The 18,508-nt window shown below is 38.8% G+C and overlaps 1 protein-coding gene, 1 long non-coding RNA gene and 2 pseudogenes across 2 annotated transcripts; 3 read left to right on the plus strand and 1 right to left on the minus strand.

Annotated features, from left to right (window-relative positions):
• The first annotated feature begins 1,124 nt into the window (after positions 1-1,124).
• Positions 1,125-2,319, plus strand: LOC114264482 (G-type lectin S-receptor-like serine/threonine-protein kinase At2g19130 pseudogene; annotated as a pseudogene).
• A 4,906-nt stretch (positions 2,320-7,225) lies between these two features.
• LOC145798170 (G-type lectin S-receptor-like serine/threonine-protein kinase At2g19130 pseudogene) lies at positions 7,226-9,994 on the plus strand (annotated as a pseudogene).
• An 80-nt stretch (positions 9,995-10,074) lies between these two features.
• On the minus strand, positions 10,075-10,783 carry LOC114264597 (uncharacterized). The gene is made up of 2 exons (XM_082883765.1): positions 10,508-10,783; positions 10,075-10,401 (listed from the first exon to the last, which is right to left on the minus strand). Exons 1-2 carry the CDS (start codon positions 10,781-10,783, stop codon positions 10,144-10,146), a joined length of 534 nt encoding a protein of 177 aa, XP_082739891.1. The 3' UTR covers positions 10,075-10,143.
• LOC145797190 (uncharacterized) lies at positions 10,765-16,877 on the plus strand. The gene is made up of 3 exons (XR_014338406.1): positions 10,765-10,903; positions 11,135-12,205; positions 14,802-16,877. It is a non-coding gene; the product is annotated as an uncharacterized LOC145797190 (long non-coding RNA).
• The last annotated feature ends 1,631 nt before the right edge of the window (positions 16,878-18,508 follow it).

Genomic DNA, 18,508 nt, shown 5'->3' on the forward strand with positions numbered 1-18,508 from the left:
ATTTGTTTTCAATTTAAATTATTTGTCCATTTTTGTTAAGTAAAATCGACAGAAAAAGAGTATTTTAGTTATTATATTCAATGTAAGTATACATAAAATGTTTAAAATATCATTTTTATTGAATTTAATGATTAAAATATTATTTTTTCGTTGATTTTACTTAACGAAAATAGATAAATAGTTTAAATTGAAAATAAATAAAAAATTTAGATTTTAAAATGATAAAATTAAAAACTCAAGGTTTTTTTTTCTTTTTTTTTTGGTTGCAAACCTCAAATCCTAAGGCTTTTCTCTTTCTTTTTTTTAAAATTTTTTTTTCCATTAAATTAAGTAAATCATAAGGACAAATAATTTGTGTGAAGGTATGTGTGATATTCGGTAAAAAATTTAAATTTATTGACAGTTTGAAATAAAGTGAAATAAAATAAATAATTTAAGAAGGTAATTATTGAAATTAATAGTTTACGGGTAAGAAAAAGTGAATTTTTTCTTTTCTTATATTCTATTTTATTGTCAACAAATTGCAGATCGGAACTTCCCAATCTGTGCAGGTAATTTTCCAAACATTCATGCATCTATCTATTCTTCTTTATAGATTTAAAAAAATAAAAAAAACAATATCAGAATCTCCCTATGCAGCCCAAAAATACTTCAAATCCACGCCGAATTAATGCAAAAGGTGATTGAGAGAGGAATAGTAATATTTTCACCATGTTGAATTTATTAAAAAAACAATAATAATTGATTTCAAAATAAAAAAAAAAAAAAAACTAGTTTGAGTTCTGTTTTTCTCCAAAATAGACAAGTCCAAAAAGTTTACAACGATTGAATTTGTAGAGGATGAAAAATCAATAAACTGTATACAAATCTTCTACAACATATTCTTTTTTGTCCTGTCATGCAGCCAGACACAATCAGCATTGTGAGATGATTTTTCTGCATTTCAAATAACAGAAACATCTTCTCGTAAGCCAAAGTTGAAATGATTTGATTTTATGCCATGAAATACTAATCAACAATTTTAAAAAATAAAAATAAAAATAATTATTACTTTTCTTCTGGGACATTGTTCCAACTCTTTTTTAAGACCACAAGATCGTATTACTCATGAGAGTGATTGAAATCGAACTTTTTAGTGTAAGGACTGTGTGGCTTGTTTTGGTCTATCCTCGCCAAGCCCACTGAAGATTACTTAGTAAAGAGCACAACCAACTTAATTTTTATGCTTGTGTTCTTTTAATACGTCAATCACATCCAATTCTTTGGTGCAACTTCGTGCAAAAATGAGTCCCATATGCAAAATTCAATGGCTCTTTCTTTGTGTTGTGCCCTTATTCGTTCTATCTTTCAATACCCATTTCTCAAAAGGATCAGATGGTACCAATACCATCTATGCTGGACAGTCTCTCTCTGGGAACCAAACAATCCAAGGTGGATCTTTTGAGCTTGGCTTCTTTACTCCAGGTAACTCTCAAAACTACTACATAGGCATATGGTACAAAAAATTATCAATCAAAACAGTAGTTTGGGTGGCAAATAGAATCCAACCCATTTCAAATCCGTCTTCTTCACAATTTAGACTCTTGAAAGATGGAAATTTAGTCCTACTAGACCAGTCAAAGACTCAAATTTGGTCGACAAATTTGATTTCAAAATCGGCTAACTCAACCATAGCCATGCTCCTTGACAATGGAAATTTTGTCATCAGAGATACATTGGATTCCTCTAATGTAATATGGCAGAGTTTCGACTACCCAACTGACACATATCTTCCCGGTGGGAAAATTGGATACAATAAACTCAAAAATGAAAAACAAAGCTCTAACTTCTTGGAAAAATTCAGAAAATCCATCACCAAGTCTGTTCTCTTTGGAGGTGGAGCCAAATTCAAGTCATATATTGCTTTGGAATGTGTCTAAGCCGTATTGGACTAGTGGGGTATGGAATGGGAAAGTTTTTAGCTTTGTTCTTGAGATACAATCGGGCTATTACATAAAAAATATCACATATGTTAACAATACAAATGAGAGCTATTTTACATACGATGCTGGTGACCCTACTGCTCTTGCTAGATTTGTGCTGGATGTGAATAGACAATTCAAACAATTTGTTTGGAGGAAGAACAATGCGCAGTGGATTCCAAAATGGATCATACCACAACAATGCGCAGTCTATGCTTTTTGCGGGGCATTTAGTAGTTGTAACCAAAATGTACCGATTTGCACTTGCATTGAAGGATTTGAACCAAGGATTAAAGCAGACTGGGAATTGGGGGATCACTCAGGTGGGTGTGTGAGGAAAATTCCTCTACAGTGCTGAAAGATTAGTTTGAGAGAGTGAGAGAAGTTATAGAGCGAGAGAGAGACTCTGAAATGTTTTGTATATATGTGTTGATTACAAAGGGAATGAAGTCTCTCTTTATAGAGAGAAACATGGGCATTGGATGCCACACTCACCGAAAGCAAAAGCTATACAATTGATTGAGTACCACCGAAAGCAAAAGCTATACATTTGATAATATAAAGCAAAAGCTATGTAACACTATACAATTAATAATAATAAATTTAAAACTATTCTAACAGCCCCCCGCAAACTCAAGGAGGGAAAGCATCAACCAAGTTGAGTTTGGAAACAAGATCAGTGAAGCGGCCAGGAGGATGAGCCTTAGTGAAGATATCAGCGGGTTGATCGATGGAAGCAATAGGAAGAAGATGAACAGTTCCACAGGTGACATGCTGGCGAATAAAATGACAATCAATTTCAATATGTTTGGTGCGATCATGAAAAACATCATTGTGAGCAATCTGAATGGCACTCTGATTGTCACAGTAGAGAGGAGTAGGAGCAGATGAAGAAACACCCATATCAGCAAGGAGCCAGCGAAGCCAGAGAAGTTCCTGAGTAGTATCAGCAAGAGCTCGGTATTCAGCTTCGGTGCTAGAGCGGGCAGTGAGGGATTGTTTTTTGCTACGCCAAGCAAGAAGAGAATCCCCTAAGAAGAAACAGAATCCCGTGGTGGAGCGTCGATCCGTAGGATCCCCAGCCCAATCAGCATCGGAAAAGGCACGTAGGTCAAGAGAGGAAGAAGCCGAGAAGTGAAGACCATGGAACATAGTGCCTTTGAGGTAGCGAAGGATACGGAGTAGAGCAGTATAGTGGGGAGTGCGAGGAGCCGACATGTACTGACTGACAATGTGAACAGCATAGGCAATGTCAGGACGAGTGACTGTGAGATAGACAAGACTGCCGACGAGCTGGCGATAAAGAGTAGCATCAGAGAGAAGAGTCCCATCGAGAGGAGTGAGACGAATCTGAGGATCAACCGGAGTAGAGGCAGTTTTGCAATCAGTAAGACCAGCTCGAGCCAGAAGATCGGATGCATATTTGGCCTGGGACAAATAGGAACCAGTAGAATCATGAGAGACTTCAAGGCCTAAGAAGTAGTTAAGAGTACCAAGGTCCTTCATCTCAAACTGTTGGTGGAGAAATTGTTTGAGGTGGAGAATACCAGCTTGATCATCACCAGTGATAATCATATCATCCACATACAGAAGAAGAAGAGTAGTACCATGAGAAGTAGTCCGTATAAAAAGAGCAGAGTCATAGGAGCTAGAGGTGAATCCGAAGTCATGAATGGTAGAACTGAACTTAGCAAACCAAGCACGAGGCGCTTGCTTGAGACCATAAAGAGCACGCTGTAGTTTGCAAACCTGATGAGGTTGAAAAGTGGACCCAGGTGGAGGTTGCATGTAGACCTCTTCAAGAAGATGACCATTGAGGAAAGCATTTTTGACATCCATCTGAAAGAGCCCCCAGTGGCGAGCAGTAGCAACAGCAAGTAAACTGCGAACAGAGGTAAGCCGAGCAACAGGAGAGAATGTCTCCTCATAATCAATGCCATATTCTTGGTTGAAACCCTTGGCAACAAGACGAGCTTTGTAGCGTTCAATAGAGCCATCAGAATGTGTTTTGATTTTGTAAACCCATTTGCAGCCAATCGCAGTCTTGCCAGGAGGAAGATCAACAAGATCCCAAGTATGAGCTTTGTCCAAGGCATGGAGTTCATCAGTCATAGCTTGCTGCCAAAGAGGATTAGTACAAGCCTCACGATAGGAGGTAGGTTCATAAGTAGAGAAGGCAGCAGATCCAACAATATAATCACGAAGATGGATAGGAGGTTGAGTTACCCGGCGGGGTCGACCCGTAGGAGGATCGGTGGGAGGAAGAGTCGGTGGAGAAGGAGGTAGACCTTCAGGTAGAGCAGGCTGGACAGGATCAGGGGTGAGCAGGGGCGTCTCGATGGAGGAGGAACCTGTATCAAAATCAGCAGAGAAAAGATCGATGGAAGGATTAGTAAACAATGCAGTAGTGGAAAGTCTGGGTAAGTGAAAGGAGGATAGTGAGGAAAACATTTGGTGTTCCCAGAAAACGACATGGCGGGAGATACGAAGACGTTTAGAGAGAGGATCCCAACAGCGAAAGCCTTTATGTTCAATACCATACCCAAGAAAGCAACAAAGACGAGAGCGAGGTTCAAGCTTGGTGTGTTCGTGGGATTGAAGTAGAACAAAACAAGCAGAGCCAAAAACCCGGAGATTGGCGTAAGGAGGGGGAGTGCCATGCAGACGTTCAAAGGGAGTTTGATTATGGATGACAGGGGTAGGAGCACAGTTGATAGTGTAAACAGCAGTGAGGGCAGCTTCCCCCCAAAAGTTTTCAGGACAGGAAGAAGAGAGAAGGAGAGCGCGAGTAGTGTCAAGAATATGCCTATGTTTCCGTTCAGCGCGGCCATTTTGCTGGGACGTGCCAGCACAGGAACGATGAGGCAGTGTACCATGATGCTGAAGAAAGGAAAGGAAATCTGAATCCCGATATTCCATAGCATTGTCAGAGCGAAAAATTTTGATGGTTTTGGAGAATTGGGTGTGAACCATTTGTGCAAATCGATAATAAATGTGTTTAAGTTCAGACCTATTTTTCATGAGAAAAAGCCAAGTAAACCGGGAAAAATCATCAATAAAAACAACAAAATAGCGGGATCCCCCCATAGTAGTAGTAGGGGAGGGCCCCCAAATATCCGAATGTATAAGATCAAAAGGGGCAAGAGAAACAGAAGTACTTTTATTAAATGATAAAGCAGGTTGTTTGGCAAGTTGACAGGGTATACAATCGAAATGATCGGGAATTACATGACCCAACTGTCCACTAGAAACCAAAGACCTTAAACGAGTAACAGAAATATGCCCTAAGCGACAATGCCAAAGATGAAAGGGAGATAATAAGGAAGTAGATGTAGGAGCAGCAATCTGAAGAGAGGCAGGAACATGAAGGTGAATGAGTTCATAGAGACGTCCACGCTTACGGCCGATCCCAATAGTCTGCCCTGTCTGAGGGTCCTGTACCAAACAATCAGTAGCAGAAAAGGTGACAGTTAGACCAAGTTCACATAATTGACCAATGGAAATAAGGTTTAAGGTAAGAGCAGGGATATGATAAACGTGAGGTAGAGATAAAGAAGAGGTGGAAACAGTACCAACATGACGAACAGACATGAGGGAACCATCAGCAGTATGTATTGAGGGAATATGAGGAGATGAAGATAAGGAAGAAAAGATAGTAGAACTGGAGGTCATATGATTACAACATGCAGAGTCAAAATACCAAGAAGAGTTACCTGGGATTACAGACAAAGCAGTAGGAGGAGGTGTACCAGATGAGGAGAGAAGTTGTTTAAGCATGGCCTCTACATCCGTTGGAGAAAAGTGAGGAGTAGATGGAGCAGGTGACTCAGAGAACCCTGCAGAGGGGGCAGTGTCAGTGGGATGAGACTGAGTCCCGGAAGCAGCAGCAGCAGTGTGATAAGACTGATTCCCGGAAGCAGAAGTAGCAGTGTGATGAGACTGGTTGCCAGAACGATGAAAACTTCCCCGGGAAGAGCCACCGCGAGAGGAGTGGCTATTGGAGGATGAGCGGGATGGATTGCGAAAACAATCCTGTTGCAGATGACCAGGACCAAGTTTGTTGCAGTAGCGGCAGGATCTGACAGGGCAATTGACCAGGAGATGGGTTGAAGGAAGGCCCCGATTCTGACAATAGAGGCAAGCAGTTGTCCGCTGGGTAAATGATGGCCGGGACGGAGGAGTGGCAAGAACAGAGTCCACATGATGAGTTTGAAGAGTACCTAGACGAGTCTCCTCTGATAGCAACTCAGAAATGGCTTGTTCAAGAGTGGGCAAGGGATGGCGATGAAGCAGAGAGGCACGTACGGGCTCAAAAGAGGGGGTAAGAGCCATGAGAAATTGCACCAACCTTTGCTGGTTGCGATGGTTAGTAAATAAAACTGCATCTTCGGGGTCATGCCAGGTTGGTTCTGAAAGAGCAAGCTGATCCCAAACAGAGTATATTTGAGAAAGGAAGTCATTAATGGACTGAGTGGATTCTTGGCGCATGCGGTGAAGTTGGTTCTGAAGTTGATATTGATGGGCAAGACCAGTAGTCTGGTATCGTTCTTTCAAAAAATCCCAGATGTCTTTCGCAGGAGTAGTTACAGAGTCAAGCTGAAACCGGCCAAATTGAAGACTGATAGAGGTAACAGAGGTATTACGAAACCAGGTAATGATTTGGTAATTCTTACTGTCCCATTCCTCAAGTCGGTCTTCATATGTAGCAGTATGAACAGGAGTTTCAGTAGTGACACTGTCTTTGACTGGTTTAGTCACATCCCCGGTGACAATTCGCCAGAGCTTCTTCCCTTTAAGAAAGGAAGACATAGCTTGGGCCCACAGAACATAGTTTGAACCATTCAGAATAACGGAAATGGGATGGGAGGTGTCAAGACGATCCATAATACTAGTTAAGTAGGATTAAAGCAGCAGGAAGAGACCTGTAGGAGCAAAATTTGGTAAAACAGAGTGTACCAGTGAGTCCGGAAGGTCGAAAATAGCCAGAAAAGGCTGCTGGACAGAGATGATGTCAGCGATGATGTCAGCGGCGCACGTTAGCAGAGTGCAGGGAGGAGCACGTTAGCAGAAAGGCGGCGGCGCACGGTAGCGAACAGGCGCAGGCGCGGCGCACAATAGCCGTTTTGGCGCACGCGGGTGCAATGTAGTGAAGCGGCGCACGAAAGGCGCACAATAGCAGGCGCGGCGTACGGAAGTGGCAGGGCTGACGTCAGCCGCGGTTGTGTGGGCGCGTGGAGGCGCGTGGCGGAGGTGAGGAGCAACAGATGGCGCGTGCGGGCGCGTGTGAGAGTGGTGGCGGAGCTGGTGACGCGCAGAAGGTAAAGGCGGCGCGTGTGGGCGCGTGGAGGGTGTTCTGAGAACGGGCTAGGTGCCGTTGGAATCGTGAGAAAATTCCGAGCAATTTGATGTATGCCACTGTGTACGGGACTAAACACCAAAATCGAAAATTGCCAGAAATGTAATACTGGGCTCTGATACCATGAAAGATTAGTTTGAGAGAGTGAGAGAAGTTATAGAGCGAGAGAGAGACTCTGAAATGTTTTGTATATATGTGTTGATTACAAAGGGAATGAAGTCTCTCTTTATAGAGAGAAACATGGGCATTGGATGCCACACTCACCGAAAGCAAAAGCTATACAATTGATTGAGTACCACCGAAAGCAAAAGCTATACATTTGATAATATAAAGCAAAAGCTATGTAACACTATACAAACAGAGAAAATGACAAATTTTGTGTGGTGCCAAACACCCATTTTCCTGAGAATTAAGAGTCGATAACAGTTGGGGAATATTGATGAATGTGAATTAGCTTGCTTGAGAAATTGTTCATGCAGCGCTTATCCTTATGATAATAGGAGTTTGATTTGGAGAGGTGGTTTGTTCAACCTACAACAACTCTCATAAGATGATAAAAGTGGAAGAGATCTTCATGTTAAAGTAGCAGTATCCCAGCTGGTTGGAACTGAAGCTAAGAGAAACACGTCTTTGATTGTTTTTGGGGTGGTTTGTGTTTTCTTTTGTTTCTTTGGCAGTGTATTCATCTGGAGGAAGAGACAAAGAGACACTGCTGGCACTTTGGAGAAAGTTGATGATTCTTTGGTGGTGTTTAAGTATTGTGACATACGAATTGCGACGAAGAACTTCTCAGAAAATGTTGGAGAAGGTGGTTTTGGTACAGTTTTCAAAGGAACACTGCCCAATTCAATCGCAGTAGCACTGAAAAAGCTAAAAAATTTGATGCAAGGAGAGAAGCAATTTTGCTCAGAAGTGAGCACCATTGGCATGATCCAACACATCAACCTTGTTCGCCTTCGGGGTTTCTGCATACAAGGTACAAAAAGATTTCTAATTTATGATTACATGTCAAATGGTTCTCTAGAGTCTCACTTGTTTAAAAAAGACAACATTAGTGTCTTAGACTGGAAAACAAGGTACAACATCTCAGTTGTGACTGCTAGAGGATTGACTTACCTCCATGAGAAATGTGGAGATTGCATCATACATTGTGATATTAAGCCTGAAAACATTTTACTGGATGCTGAATACAACCCAAAAGTGGCTGATTTTGGGCTTGCTAAGCTTGTTTGGAGAGAGATTAGTTGGGTTTTGACAACAATGGATATCAGGTGAAGCAATCACGCCAAAAGCCGATGTTTTTAGCTATGGAATGCTGTTATTTGAGATTATATCAGGAAGGAGAAACAGTGATAGAGTAGATGATGAAATGGATCGGTACTTTCCATTTTTAGTGGCAATGAAAATGAACGAAAGCAAGGAATTAGTCATGAGCTGGTTGGATTACAGGTTGCAAGGCAATGGTGATGTTGAAGAGGTGATTAGAGCTTGCAAAGTTGCTTGTTGGTGCATTCAAGATGATGAGAAGGATAGGCCAAGTATGGGACAGGTAGTCCAAATTCTAGAGGGAGTTTTAGACGTGGGTATGCCTCCGATTCCACGGTTTCTCCGAGGATTGGCAGATGATCCATTGGAACCATGCTTTGTCTTCGAGGACAGTTCAACTCTGCTTTCTTGAGTTCATAATAGGACGCTAAGTATGAATGTTTTTGGGTTGTGAAGAAGGCAAACCTTTTTTTTTTGTTCCTCTTTTGTATTGTTGAAAAACAGAAAACTGAAAATAAAAACACAACCAAACAACAGACTAGGAGTGTTTTACTGTTGATAAATGTTGTTTCTAAAGCCTTATTTAATTGACTTTACATATACAAAAGTGCTGAAATTTTGTTAATCTAAGTTAAAAGGTATTCGTGCCAAGAAACATATATAACATTGAATTAGTATAATGGAATATAGTCACACACTTATTAGTTGCACAACACACAAAATTCAATACAACAACTACTGACTCAAAAAGAAAATACCAAACTAGGTACAGAGGCAACCATTAGAGATGTTGTAACCCACCTAAATCTGCTCAATCTGTTGATTCGAAACTGCCAAAGAAGTTCAAACAACCCACCAAATTTACAGTTTCATGGTTCGTCCATGACTGATGAAACCCACCAGCCAAAGGCAGTTCGACAATTAAAAAATTAATATAAATAAAAACCATTACCATTTATAACAAACTAGAGCTCGTGAACCATACACATTCCACATCTAAAGCATGCCAACAAGATCTATAGCAGTGCATTATTTGAATACAAGATAATTAACTGTATTCATAGCATGTCTTAGCAATACTTGAGAAACTCTCCTTCAACAGTCCTTTTCCAATACATATATCTGTCTCACATGTATAGTCACACTTAAATTGCACACAAATACAAACATGATCTTAAAACAAGTACCAACCCAGCTGCAGACTTACATTTTCTGGCCTCTATAAGCAAGCGAAAAACGAGTTATGTAGTACAAGTAATCATAGGTCATGTATAATGAGTCCGTGTAAACAAGGCCCATAAATATATAGGCAAGCACCATCACCGCAAAATATGAGTTTATGAAGGCACCCTCAATGATGAAGATTTGGAAGCATGCTGTGATTGAGAAGGCCGCAGCATAGAACAAGGACGTGACTGTAAGAAGAAATTTCAACGGCAATGAAATGTGAAAATCATTACTATTGAACCGTGACACTTGTATTGAAAGCTGAGTTCCCAAACCCAATAAAGAAGCAACCAAACTTCCTCCTACATAAACCATGAACAACTGCAGATCCTCTCACCCATTTTTCGCTTTTGTGAAAAAAATTGGCAGGCCCTTGTCTTGATCGAAACCACCAGGGACAGTAAAAAGTGCTGCATAATTGACCGTGCCAATTAGAGTAGAAACAAGCATCAAGCAGCAATTGATATCTTTGACTACTTTCTCAGCTTTGTTTATCATGTCCTCGCGCTCTTCCTCAAATAGTTCTTTTGGTGTCTTACCCTCAATGTTTTGATGATATATCAAATGTGGATGACAGTCATTCTGTACACGCTGTAGAAATTCAAAAATATTGAGTGAGAAGACAATATTATAAGGGAATTGATTTACCAAATTTTTTACCAACTACTCCCATGTACACATGTGATTTGATACGTACCTTGAACCAAAATACATTCCATGACATTCGGTTTATAGGTCCAAAATGAGTTGCGAGAAAATGACCCTGCTTGCACTCATAGGCTGTAAGATGCAAGATGGTGTTTCCATGTTTATCAACATTGGCCATCATCCTATCTGCGTGATTAACAGTCTTCTTCAAGTAGTCATAGAGAATTCTATCTTTCAACTGTGCTGCCATGTGCAGTATATTTCTTCCATTCTCATCAAATGTAGTTGCAACATTAGGGAATTTTTCAAGGATTTCCTCTACCATCTCATGGATGCCGTGCTTTGTTGCTAGGATAAGTGGGTCTACCACTCTATTCTTCTTATTCTGTGACGAAGTTTCTCCAACGCAGCCCAATCCAGAAACATGAAAATTTTCGCAATATAGGTAATCACTCCAACCATTTTCTTTTTCGATCAGTCTTTTTGCCAGCTCTCTTGCGAACACATGCTTTTGCTTTGCATCATCAATTCGTTTAATCCAAGGACAAACTTCATGAAAAGAAAGAAGACAACAAACAAGAGTCAGAAGCATTAAAAAAAATTAATTACTTCATATTTAGTATAGTGATAAGCTAGGCATACTAACAATTTCTCGTGAATTTTCTTCAATTTCCAGTTGGGACTGATGACAAAGAAGAAATAACAGAAAGCAAAGCTGGCAATGGTTCATTTTGTTGTGTAGCGTAAATCTTGAGTACTGAAGACTAACTATCTGAATTTTGGAGTAAAGATATTTTGATATTTTTGCACTTGTGGCTGTAAATCTTTGTATTTTGTTTGTAACTCTTTCCTGTAATAATAGAACCACAGCCTTAAATTTAAAGAGAATCACCTGAATCTTGAATTCTTGTGTGTACAAGTGACTTATGAAGCACCCAAAAATTTCTGATTTAACTGTATTCCAAAAACTGCGAACAACTCATAGTTGAAGAGTAAGAGCAACAAACCTCTGATGATCCTTCTGTACCTTGTAACAAAATACCAGTGTAGAATAATCAATCAGATGAAAGGGAAAGTTGACTTTTTATTTTTTTTAAAGTAAAGATATTTGTATTCAATACAATTACTGAATACTTGCACGGGTCAAATCCACCATACATACACTCAAAAGAACTAGTTTTTTTCATTTTTCTTTTTGGGGTGAGGGGAATTATATGCAGACAAAAATTACATCTGCATTATTTTTTTTCTCTCTAAAATTTACTGCACAAAAATAAAATAAGACCTAACATTAATTTGGATAACAAAGTCCCTTCTGATTTGGAGATATCATGTGCACTACCACGCGGGTCCTTCACATCACCAACAATTTTTGAATCAATAACCATGGTTGGAATACCTGCTCAACGACAAAATAAAGTCATCAAAGATGTTCTTTCAATTCGAAATGTTATATCAAGAATTGTGAGTCAGTTGAGAAGTAGTTAGTTAGTTAGAGGAAGGCAGTTGAGAAGAAGTTAGTTAGTTAGTTAGAGGTGTGAGGTATGCAAGGAAGTAGTTGTAAATAATTGCGGAACTCCCATATGGAGGGTATGTAATTTTCTGAGAATAATATACAGATTTGCTACTTTTTTCTCTATGTTTCTGTTTCTTCTTCCCTAGCTATTACATTGGTGTCAGAGCACCCAAGTTCTTAGCCTATTCATTCTCTGTAACCAACATGGCTGACGGAACTAGAGTAGCCCATGTCACACCCCAAATCCGGGCATGACCGGCCGTGGCCCACAGGGACTTAGCCCAAGGCACACGTAAGCCTAAACACGAATCCAATCATATTGAACAACTGAACAATAGTCCAATAATAAATAACCAAAACTCAATCCAGACATGTCACAATTATAAACGGCAAAATCAACCGTAATCACAAACCATCCAAACTTATGGGATATAAACAACCCACATATAAAAAATAATCCTAAATGAACTTCGATAAGAATAAATATAAATATGCACAAATTTGACATAACACTCTAAACTAAAGGAATGCCCTAGAGGTCCATGCAATTGAGTCCCCGCTACGCCATGAGTCCACTCTAAGTCCTTCTAACACCTGGAAATGGTAAACAACTAAGTCAGCTGATAGCTCAGTGAGTAGCAACATGGATAGTAAATACAGTTTTGAAAACAGGGTTCAATTCCAAAATAAGATATATATCACAGAAACTAGATTGGCATACAGTTTGGTAAATACAATCTGTTTCAAAAAGATGGTTCCACAGTTCAACACTTAAAATACTCATGTCTCGCAAGAACATGATAAACAACATTTTCCACTTAAAACAGATTATAACATGAACACCAATAATTTTCTGGGTACCAATAAAAATAAATAATCTGCCACACATTTCTCAGGCCATAAGCCCCGTTGGATCCAATACCGAACTAAGAGTCATCCTCAGGGTGGCACCTGGGCCTTTTCTCAAAGACGATCCGATTGAAGGTCACCTAGTTGTTTTTAAAGGTCTGTTCCTTACAATCGTTGAGCACTAGAGTCATCACAGCCCAACCCGGGTCTGTTCCCTAGTGGCCAGAGTCACCACACACAGTGGAATAATTTCCCTGGACTAAATACACACATGGTCCCAATAATCAATACACATCAGTTTTCGCAAAACATGGTGGTTCATCATTATAAACATGAGACCAAAACAAATAGTTTACAGTATGCCAAGTTCACACGTGTTTCAGAAATAATTTGATTCAATTGATAATATAATAATTTATCAAAACAGTTTAATCATGAAACAACAATTTAATTTTTCCAACAGTTCAGGGTAAGGGAACATTTATAAAAATACGTAGCATGAAACTACTCACCTGGAACGAAATAATGTAATCCTCGAATAGAGTATGAAAGTCCAACTAGTGCCCTGAACCAATATGAAAACTACACGTCACTGCTAATTTAAAAATACTAAAGAATACGAACTGAGTAACCCCAAACTAAAGCGCACTAACACGGCTCAACCCAACTCACCGTTACTCTTAAATATTACCTAAGTTCATGTTCTTCAAGGTCTAAAATCACCCAAGACATAGGTTCCGATCGAAACTTAACTAAAAATAACTTTAAGATAAAACAGTGTTTTAAACTAGTTTTCCCAATCTATTCGCTAACTTTGAAAATTACAAAACCCACTCCACGCTATTCAAAAAATTCCAATAACCTCCAGATATGATCTAATATATCCTAAGTTTCAAACCCAATTGGTTTCACTTGATTTTCTTATCAAAATAATTATCTACAATTTATTATATCCAAACAGGTTGTTTTCTGCAGCACTTTAAAGAAATTGACGGTTCTCTTAATATACACGAGCAATCAATGCAAGGCCAAAAACGTACGAAACTGGACTTGTAACCGGTTCTAATGACACTAATTTGATAATTTTTGGATTTATACCCAAAGAGAACAACACTCCCGAATTTACTGTTTCGGACTGGTTTCCTGGACAGATTTGAATACCTCAATTTATACAGATTCTCACTCCCAAAAATTATGAAAAAATTCAGATATGCAATTCAATATGTAATTGATCTACTGTAAAAATTTCAGATTAAAATTCATCCGTTTGATATGGTTTCTTGATTTTTTAAATTTGTGACTTTGTAAAGAATTTTTGGACTGAAAATTACACCCAATCTTTACACATAAATTTAGCTCCTCAAGTTTCTTAATAGGATATCTATATACACAATACATAAACCTACAACCTCTCCATCAATGAACAAAATAATTATAGAATAAGGATGAAGAACAAAAAGAAGAGAAGAAAACCAAGGAGGGCTAACCTTTGATGATCACACACAACACAACACACCCAAAAGTTCTTTGATTGCAACATCTTATTCTTTTTTTCCTTCTCTCTAACCCTCTCCCGTGGCTGCTGTTGTTGCCCTATGTGGTGAACAAATAATAGAGTAGGGTTTGTGTTTATTTTATTTTATACTAGTAGTGGGCACACATAGGTCAAATAAATAAATAAATATACAAAATACATGTATAAGTTATATGTAACTCAAATGGTAGGAGTCTTATATGTTAACATTGTGGTCTAGAGTTCAAGTCACACCCTCCTCTCTCTCTCTTTTTATTTTTATAATAAATCTTGCCTCTAAATTAAATGCTTTCACCACAAATTTATTTTAAGTTTAAAATTAATTAAAACATCCTCCAATAATATTTAATTTGCACCTTAGAATTCACCACAAAAATATTTGAGATTGTAATATTATTATTTAATTATTTACTTAATTTTTATATTCGGGTTCTCACAGCCCAGGAAGCTAAAAAAATTGAGGAGACACTGTGAACATTAAAGGAGGGTAATGAGAGAAATGCGAAGGAAATCGGGGAAATCAGGAGTTCTCTCAAAGATTTGGGAGATATCAAGGAATTGATTGCTGCCATGAGTATGAAGTATGATCAAATGGCAGGGCACATCTATGGGAAACAACATGTAGATCGGAGTGACAATTCTAGAATGCTTCGCCAAGAACAATCAGGGGTGTCTCCAGTAGGGGTTCAAGCTCGTGGGGATTTTCAAGCTCGAGGGGATTTTCCATTAAGGTCAGATCACCAATCTTATCAACGATTTGTGAAGATTGAATTTCCTCGCTTCTATGGTGATAATCCAAATGGTTGGCTTTATAAATGTGAAAGATTTTTTGAGCGTAATGCTGTTGACAATCTTGATAAAGTGAAATTGGCATCTCTTCATTTGGAGGACTCGTCCCTACAGTGGTTTCAATGGTTTGAAAGATGCGATCATCATATTACTTGGGATTTGTTTACACAAGGACTTCTATCAAGATTTGGCTCAAATTCATATGAAGATGCAATGGGTAACCTCACCAAATTGAAGCAGACCACTACTGTGAGAGCTTACCAACAACAGTTTGAGATTTTGGCGAATAAAACTCAAAACCTCCCTGAAGCTTCTTTGTTAGTTGTTTCATAAGTGGTCTTAAGGATGAAATTCAATTAGGGGTGTTAATGTTTAAACCAACCTCTATCACTCAGGCTATAGGGTTGGCAAAACTTCAAGAAGCAAGTATTGAAGCCATTACCAAGAAGACTAGGTTGGGAACCAAATCAGAAGGCATCCCTTCTTTTTCTTTAAACAGGTCACAAGTGGGTAATGGGAGATATGTTTGAAAAGCGTTATCTAAGGAATTGGAGGAAAAGAACCAAAGGTGTCATGACCCGAACCCGCCTCCATGGTGTAGGGTCATAACCGACTAGTAATCAAGAGATTACCTACGACCTCAAATCAGGTTAGATATATTTCAACAGAGTTAAGGGGCCAAAACGGAAGCAAATTTAAAACTTTTGTCCATAGAGTTGTGCTTACATGGCATATCATAACATTTCACATATATTCATTAATAACTCATATCAAAGGAAGTTAACATATAAGCTTTACACAACAGGATCATTCAAGTCATAATCAGCCAAACCAAAAGCTTATATACAAAGGTGATCCAAAGTTTTCGCCAACATAGCAAAAATATATCAAAAGAACAAAAGGGCGAAAACAAGTCTCATGCATGAGACGTATGGGCTGACTCCTCAAAACCTTGACTGTTTCTCACATACTTCACTGGGGCTAGGTTTGGACATCTCTTGGCTCACCTACAGACACATGAATGAGAGTGAGTGAAAGCCTAGTGAATAATATCAAATAAAGAAGATACATGAACAAAATTTGAAATAGATGCATTAGACGGCCTTAGGCCCAATTCATGTTTCTATCTAGTGTACCAAACGACTACAAATCCAGACGTGTCAAATGGCCTCGGGCCCAATTCATTTGTATCAAACGGCCTTTGGCCCATTCATTCATACCAAACGGCCTTCGGTCCAATGATTTATGTTCGACGGCCTTTGGCCCAATGATTTATGTTCGACAGCCTTTGGCCCAATCATTCATATCCGACGGCCTTATCGATCATATCCAACGGCCTTTGGCCCAATTGTTCGTGTCAAACGGCCTTTGGCCCAATCATTCACATCCAACGGCCTTTGGCCCAATCGTATGGCATAACAAATATTGTCCACCTTTCAGATTAACAAGCTTATGAAACTTAAATAGGAGTAAATAATTGGACAAATAGCATACTTCAAAATATCTTTATTAAGATATTATTCACAGTGTTCTGCCGGTGGATTCGTTCTTGTGCTCGACCCTACATAATACATAACACATATATGGGTCACAAATGATTCAATCCGTTCTTAATTCATACATCCCTCTTAGGCTTCTTTCTTATCATTTTTAACTCATTTATAATGTTCAATGCATGCCTAAGAGTGCTTAGAAATGAAAGAGAACGGAAAACAAAACATAAATCAACTTTACAAAATTTCTAAAACAGGGCTCCCTGCTCGAGCACAGTTTATGCCGCTCGAGCGGACCCCTTTAGTTTGGAAAAGTACTGGTTGCATCATATTTACGCTCGAGCGTGACTTTGGACGCTTGAGTTGGAATTCAAACTACGTGACTGGCGCTCGAGCGTGACTCTGCCCGCTCGAGCGGACATCAATGTCTGCAAAAGTTCTAGGAAGTAACATTTCACGCTCGAGTGGCGCTTTCCCCGCTCGAGCGGACAGGTTGAATTCTGGGTTTTCCAAAACTCCGTTTGAACTTCAAACTCAACCCCAAAGGCTCCAAAACTCATATTTTTGATGCAAAAGCATGAAAGGACATCATATAACACAAGGTCATAATTAATTTAGAATCAATTGACTAAAATCATGGTTCATTTCCCAAATCATTTCAAATTCTTCTTGTTGGTTTCAAAACTCAAATAATCAAGCTCCTTACTTACATGGATCTTGCATGCATGCAAAATGTTAACTTAATTCCATCTCAAAGGGTACAAGTGGTGATTAAAATCTTGAAGCTATACAAAATTGCTCATGCATGCAAAGTTTGGTGCTCAATTCTTCATATTCAACATGCTTCATGCTTGAGTATGTAAGATCATGGCAATTCTTTACATGCACATGCATATAGACTCCAAATTCATCAAATACATCTTAATTTATGTTCTTGATTACCCAACCAACTTGAATACAAAAAATTACAAACTTATACTCATGGATTTATGCTCAAATGCTTACCTAGGAGCTCTAATCTCCCAAAATCTAGCTAGCTCTTGAGCCTAGCTTCCAAATTCCCAAGTTCTCAACTCAAATCTCCAATTTTGTGCTCCCTTTCCCTCTATATTCGGTTCACTCTCTCTCTAGAGTGTTTGTTTCAGATTTTGAGCTCTAAGGAAGATGAATTTGAGTGTATATTGGCCCTTTTATAGTCTCTCTTAATCAAATTGATTAAGGTTAAATAACAGTGCTTAATTTAATCGTTCTGAATCTAATTATTTCATTCCGAATCAGTTTTCAATTAAATTTCACTATAGGCTCTAAAAATTACGCCAATCACAATGGCGTAGTCAATTTCGGTTTCTGTGGCCGACAAGGCCTTTAATTTTCAGTTTATAACAGTAAGTTGAACAAACTTTCCTACGGTGAACAGATATAAAGCCAAAACCACATATAATCACATAGATAGCACCCAAAATCATATTAGATACATAATCACAATCATAATTAAGATTAATTAGCATAATACGGAACAGGGTTATCACAAAAGGGTTATGTTTTAACTGCAATGAGAGGTATACTAGAGGACATGTGTGTGAAAAGAAGCAATTGTATGTTATGGAAGGAGAAGAAGATGGATACCAGTTCTTGAAGAAAATTAAAAGGGAAGATGAGGAACAAGTATTTGGGGAGGAACTGCAAATTTCTTTAAATGCTTTAACTGGTACAATCTCTTACAGAACAATGAGGGTTAGAGGTAATGTTAAAAAACACCTCATCATCATCTTGATTGATTCAGCGAGTGCACATAATTTTCTAAGCCTAGCAGTGGCCAAAAGAGCTACTATCGAGACTGAAAATACTAATTTCTTTCCAGTATCAGTT

This window comes from Camellia sinensis, chromosome 8, assembly GCF_055761805.1.
Source record: "Camellia sinensis isolate YWXY chromosome 8, ASM5576180v1, whole genome shotgun sequence".
NCBI classification, from domain to species: Eukaryota; Viridiplantae; Streptophyta; class Magnoliopsida; order Ericales; family Theaceae; genus Camellia; species Camellia sinensis.

Excerpts from the sequence above, each read along its gene's own strand:
- LOC114264597 (XM_082883765.1), bottom strand. The coding sequence starts at position 10,783 with ATGGTAGAGGAAATCCTTGAAAAATTCCCTAATGTTGCAACTACATTT. Across the intron at positions 10,402-10,507 it reads GGAATGTATTTTGGTTCAAG|CGTGTACAGAATGACTGTCA; the intron begins GTACGTATCAAA and ends GAATTTCTACAG.